Source organism: Rattus norvegicus, chromosome 10 (genome assembly GCF_036323735.1).
Source record: "Rattus norvegicus strain BN/NHsdMcwi chromosome 10, GRCr8, whole genome shotgun sequence".
Taxonomy (NCBI): Eukaryota; Metazoa; Chordata; class Mammalia; order Rodentia; family Muridae; genus Rattus; species Rattus norvegicus.
The window spans coordinates 102,010,829-102,016,549 of NC_086028.1; the positions used below are offsets into that span (position 1 = coordinate 102,010,829).

Here is a 5,721-nt window from a genome sequence, read left to right on the forward strand (position 1 = left end):
AGCACTGACTGCTTTTCTTCCAGAGGTCCTGAGTTCAAATCCCAGCATGGTGGCTCACAACCACCTGCAATGGGATCTGATGCCCTCTTCTGGTGTGTCAGAAGACAGCAACAGTGTATTTACATACATGAAATAAATAAATCTTTTCAAAAAAAAGAAAGAGAAACAAACTTTTTTTTCTATTTTTTTTTCTTCAGGAGCTGAGGACTGAACCCAGGGCCTTGCACTTGCTAGGCAAGGGCTCTACCACTGAGCTAAATCCCCAACCCCACAAACGAAATTTTAAAGAGCGTGTTTGTGTGTCTGTGCACCCTGTGTGTGCAGCACCCTCAGAGGTCAGAAGAGGGTGTCAGATCCCCTGGAACTGGAGTTCCAGATGCTTGCAAGTCGCCATGTGGGTGCTGGGAACTGAACCTAGGTCCTCTGCAAGAGCCAGTGCTCTAACCACTGAGCAGTCTCTCTGGCCCCATAAGCATTTTTTTTTTTAAAGGAAAATTGCCCTCACCTCTTGCCACTTTTCTTGCTCATTTAACTGAGACATACCAGCCATGACTTAGGGACCCACCACTCTCCTGCAGTAGGGCACCTTTCCATCCTTCCCCCTCTTTCTGTATCTCCCCTCCCACCCCTCACCCCCGATAGTGGGCTCTTTCCTCACCTCTATACCTATGTTCGAATGTTTGGTTGTGGGTTTTTTGGTTTAGTTTTATTTTCTTTTTGACAGTGTCTCATTGTTTTATCCATGCTGGCTTTGAACTTCTGGACTTGGTGGTAGATTGCTTGCCAGGCATGTCAGGGGCCCTGTATTCAATACTCAGGGGACACACATATGCTGACTAATAATGTCACATTCCTTTTTCTTTCTTTTTATTTTTGACAGTGCCTTCCTTTTTAGCCCAGGCTAGCCTCTAACTCACTCTGTAGCCCAGGCTGGCCACCAACTCACATATATCAACCCACCTGTCTCTGCATCCTGAGTGCTGGGACCAAAGGTGTGCACCACCACATCTGGAACATCCCGGCCCTCTTAAGACAGGATTTCACTGAGTGGCTCAGGCTGGCCTACAACTCACTCTGCACCCCAGGGTGGCCTTGAACTTGCAATTCTCCAGAGGGCTGACATTACATGTCTGAGTCAAGAAAGCCAAGTTTTAGGCCCTGGGTTTGGTCCCCAGCTCCGAAAAAAAAAAAAAAAAAAAAAAAGAAAGCCAAGTTTTAGGAAAAGAATCTTCATGGCTAAGATTTCAATGGCTTTTTTTAAAAAAGATTTATTTATTTAATGTATGTGAGTACACTGTAGCTGTTTTCAGACACACCAGAAGAGGATCTCATTACAGATGACTGTGAGCCACCATGTGGTTGCTGGGAATTGAACTCAGGACCTCTGGAAGAGCAGTCAGTGCTCTTAACCACTGAGCCATTTCTCCTGCCTTCCCCCTACCCTTTTGAAATAAAGACTGAATGGTTTAATAAATTTAACCCACTAATAAACTGGTTTCCAGTCTTTTTTTTTTGGTTCTTTTTTTCGGAGCTGGGAACCGAACCCAGGGCCTTGCGCTTCCTAGGTAAGCGCTCTACCACTGAGCTAAATCCCCAGCCCTGGTTTCCAGTCTTATATCTCCCTGCATTTGATTTTATTTGTGCAGGATGTGTGTGTGTGGTCTCTGTGTATAAGTGTGTGTGTGTGTGGGGGGGTCTCTGTATATGTGTGTTTGGTCTCTGTGTATATATGTGTGTGTGTCTGTGTCCGTGTGTTTGTGTGTCTGTGTGTGTGGTCTCTGTGTATATATGTGTGTGTGTCTGTGTGTGTGTGTCTGTGTGTGTGTCTGTGTGTGTATGTGTGTGTGTGTCTTTGTGAGTATATGTGATCATATTTATGTAGGAGTCCATGAAGCAGAAGCAGGTACCAGACCTCATGGAACTGGAGTTACAGGGGGCTGTGAGTGCTGATGTGTGAGTTCTGGGAACTGAACCTGGGTCCTCTTAACAGCTGAGTCTTGTTCCAGCCCTTGTAATACTTCTTGCCTCACACTTCTTTGAAGGCAGTATGTTTCCAGACCATTCCATCTCAGATAAGGGAAGTGAGGGTCACAGACAGACTGAGAGTAGGGTTAAGATGGAGGGAAAATACTCAGCAGATGAGATTTTCCATTCTGTCCAGGCATGGCACATGGCTATAATCCCAGCACCACAGAGACTGACATGGAAGTCACCTGTGAGTCAAGGCCAGTTTGGGCTCCACAGAGACACTCAGTCTCAAAACAACAACAAAACGCCCTCCTTTCCTCCTCTTCCGGGCTGCTCTCTCGAGTTCCTGTGTGGCAGGGTGAGGTATTCCAAGGAATTAGAAGTGGGAGAGAGGCCTGGAAATAGGGCTGGCCATTCCACTTTCCTAGTTGTGTGTTTTGGGGGGCCGCTGGGGGAAGGGAGGACCAACCACAGGGCCAGTAATCCGCGTCAGCCCTCTCATTCCGAGAATGGGGTGGATCTCTTAAAGGCGCTCCATCCCCACCCCACCCCCGCGCGCACCCCGCTCCCTCCACACCTCCAGGGGCAGTGAGCCACTCAAGTCTAAAGCAGAGCGAGTCCCAGGACTTGAGCGCGGGAAGCGAATGGAGTCAGGGTCATTCGATTGCACCTCTCTCGGCTGCGGGCCGGAGCGGGGTACCATCCTACACTCTGGGTGCTCCCTCCTCCTCCCGTCCCCCGCGCACCCCTGCCCTGGCTCCTGGAGCTCGGCAGTCTCGCTGGGGCGCTGCAGCGAGGGAGCAGCGTGCTCACCAAGACCCGGACAGCTGCGGGAGCGGCGTCCACTTTGGTGATACCATGAATGGCTCCGGCAGCCAGGGCGCGGAGAACACGAGCCAGGAAGGCGGTAGCGGCGGCTGGCAGCCTGAGGCGGTCCTTGTACCCCTATTTTTCGCGCTCATCTTCCTCGTGGGCACCGTGGGCAACGCGCTGGTGCTGGCGGTGCTGCTGCGCGGCGGCCAGGCGGTCAGCACCACCAACCTGTTCATCCTCAACCTGGGCGTGGCCGACCTGTGTTTCATCCTGTGCTGCGTGCCTTTCCAGGCCACCATCTACACCCTGGACGACTGGGTGTTCGGCTCGCTGCTCTGCAAGGCTGTTCATTTCCTCATCTTTCTCACTATGCACGCCAGCAGCTTCACGCTGGCCGCCGTCTCCCTGGACAGGTGAGTGAACATCGGAGAACTATTGTATCTGAGATAGGGGCTTGGGCTGGAGTCACTACACAGGGGATCCAGAAGGCATGAGCAGAATGGGCGAGAACACTGAAATTACAAAGTGGCCTGAGGCCGTGAAACGCAAGGGGGAGGGAGATTAAGACTCAGTGACTGAGAGTGTCTAAGTCGATGGGAGAAATCGGGTCTCTGGGGTCCTCGCATTATTACTGCTTGAGTTAAATGTCTCTGTGAAACATTGCAGTTCTCAGGCCAGAGTTGGCAGGAAAAGTAACTCGCCAGTGTTCAGATGCTGTTTGAGAGCTGCAGAGAAGCATCTGCTTCTTAGCACCAAGCTCAGCACCTGGGGCGTTGTCCGGCGCCTTAGGCTTAGGACTGGGCTGTGCTGTGTTAAGACCCATGCTCAAGTCCAACGGAGTGTAAGCGAGGGCTCCTAGCTGACACCCAGAGCCCTCCAGGCCAAGGCTCCCCTCACCGAGATGCCAGCGGTTTTATGCTCCTTCCATAGGTAAAGGACCCAGAAAGAAACATCCAGTATGCCCGGAGGGATCTTGACTGGAAAAGACTGAATCCTGGTCTGGTGACCTTAGTTCCCTGCCCTTTCACATCACTTGGACATTCCCACAGAAGAGCGGTGAAGAGGCGGTGGTCCTTATTCTCCTCTGGTTTCCACTGAGTGCAACATGTGCGTCCTGAGTACGCTGGAGGGACTCACAAAATTTCAGCTTTCTTTAGGAGTTTCCTTGCTGTAGTTTGACCCAAGTCTTCTCCAGGTTTCTGTCAGAACCTCAGGCATGAGGGATCTGCCTCCCCTGGTTGTCACCAGAGGATAACAATCACTGCCCCCAGAAATCCAGACAGATTCTACAACTTTTAGTCTTCGGTGTTTTGGGGGTGCCCCTTCACGTGGAGTAGGTCGGTGGCCACATTCCCAGGAGTGACAATAGCCTAGCAGTGAATCCTCTCGCTTAGCTGATGCCCCCCCACTGTCCCCACAGGTATCTGGCCATCCGCTACCCGCTGCACTCCCGAGAGTTGCGCACACCTCGAAACGCGCTGGCCGCCATCGGGCTCATCTGGGGGCTAGCACTGCTCTTCTCCGGGCCCTACCTGAGCTACTACCGTCAGTCGCAGCTGGCCAACCTGACAGTATGCCACCCAGCATGGAGCGCACCTCGACGTCGAGCCATGGACCTCTGCACCTTCGTCTTTAGCTACCTGCTGCCAGTGCTAGTCCTCAGTCTGACCTATGCGCGTACCCTGCGCTACCTCTGGCGCACAGTCGACCCGGTGACTGCAGGCTCAGGTTCCCAGCGCGCCAAACGCAAGGTGACACGGATGATCATCATCGTGGCGGTGCTTTTCTGCCTCTGTTGGATGCCCCACCACGCGCTTATCCTCTGCGTGTGGTTTGGTCGCTTCCCGCTCACGCGTGCCACTTACGCGTTGCGCATCCTTTCACACCTAGTTTCCTATGCCAACTCCTGTGTCAACCCCATCGTTTACGCTCTGGTCTCCAAGCATTTCCGTAAAGGTTTCCGCAAAATCTGCGCGGGCCTGCTGCGCCCTGCCCCGAGGCGAGCTTCGGGCCGAGTGAGCATCCTGGCGCCTGGGAACCATAGTGGCAGCATGCTGGAACAGGAATCCACAGACCTGACACAGGTGAGCGAGGCAGCCGGGCCCCTTGTCCCACCACCCGCACTTCCCAACTGCACAGCCTCGAGTAGAACCCTGGATCCGGCTTGTTAAAGGACCAAAGGGCATCTAACAGCTTCTAGACAGTGTGGCCCGAGGATCCCTGGGGGTTATGCTTGAACGTTACAGGGTTGAGGCTAAAGACTGAGGATTGATTGTAGGGAACCTCCAGTTATTAAACGGTGCGGATTGCTAGAGGGTGGCATAGTCCTTCAATCCTGGCACCCGAAAAGCAGATGCAGGAGCAGGAGCAGGAGCAAAGCCAGCCATGGAGTTTGAGGCCTGCTTGAACTACCTGAGATCCAATAATAAAACATTTCATATGCTGTGATTCGTGTGGGATTTCTGTCGTGAAACCCCATGCCCCAGGATAAAGTCTCTGGGACTTTACAGGGTAAGGAGAGGCTTCCCAGTGCTGGGTTTGCTTAGCTTCACTACTGGAAGGCAGCAGCCGGGACAGAAAGTGCTGCGATGAATCCTAGCATCTATGGATTCAGTGAAGCCTAACGTGGTCACCCAGAGGTGCCGGTTGTTCAGACATCACTAAGTCATCATCAACTCATATCATCAGAAGTAACACATTTGAGCGGGTTGAAGCTGATTGATGGACAGCAGGAATTATTTGTTTTAGTTTGTCCATGCACAAGATCAGGGGGGCTCTCATGGACTTCCTGCTCCCTGGGGCCTAAGTCTGGGCAACCTGACCAGTGCTTTACTCCTGGCCTTGTATTTGCCTCCCTGCTTGCAGCAGGGCAGGGTCAAGCATCCAGCATCTTAAGTTTTGTTTGGTGTCAAAAAGGCACCTTCCATCGGGTTCCATTCC

At 52.4% G+C, this 5,721-nt stretch overlaps 1 protein-coding gene across 3 annotated transcripts; it reads left to right on the plus strand.

The window, feature by feature from the left end:
* Positions 1-1,257: 1,257 nt before the first annotated feature.
* Positions 1,258-5,229, plus strand: Galr2 (galanin receptor 2). 3 transcript variants are annotated; one of them, XM_039085711.2, is made up of 2 exons: positions 1,258-3,888; positions 4,202-5,229. In XM_039085711.2, coding segments are annotated over exons 1-2 (753 nt in total). In that variant the 5' UTR covers positions 1,258-3,886; the 3' UTR covers positions 4,953-5,229. The 3 variants fall into 3 exon arrangements, with proteins under 3 accessions (XP_038941639.1, NP_062045.1, XP_038941638.1); NM_019172.5 differs by having other exon boundaries at positions 2,798-3,194; positions 4,202-5,226; XM_039085710.2 differs by having other exon boundaries at positions 3,058-3,194; positions 3,712-5,229.
* The last annotated feature ends 492 nt before the right edge of the window (positions 5,230-5,721 follow it).

Coding starts and splice junctions, on each gene's coding strand:
- Galr2 (NM_019172.5), top strand. CDS start 2,827: ATGAATGGCTCCGGCAGCCAGGGCGCGGAGAACACGAGCCAGGAAGGC. Junction 3,195..4,201: donor GCCGCCGTCTCCCTGGACAG/GTGAGTGAACAT, acceptor CTGTCCCCACAG/GTATCTGGCCATCCGCTACC.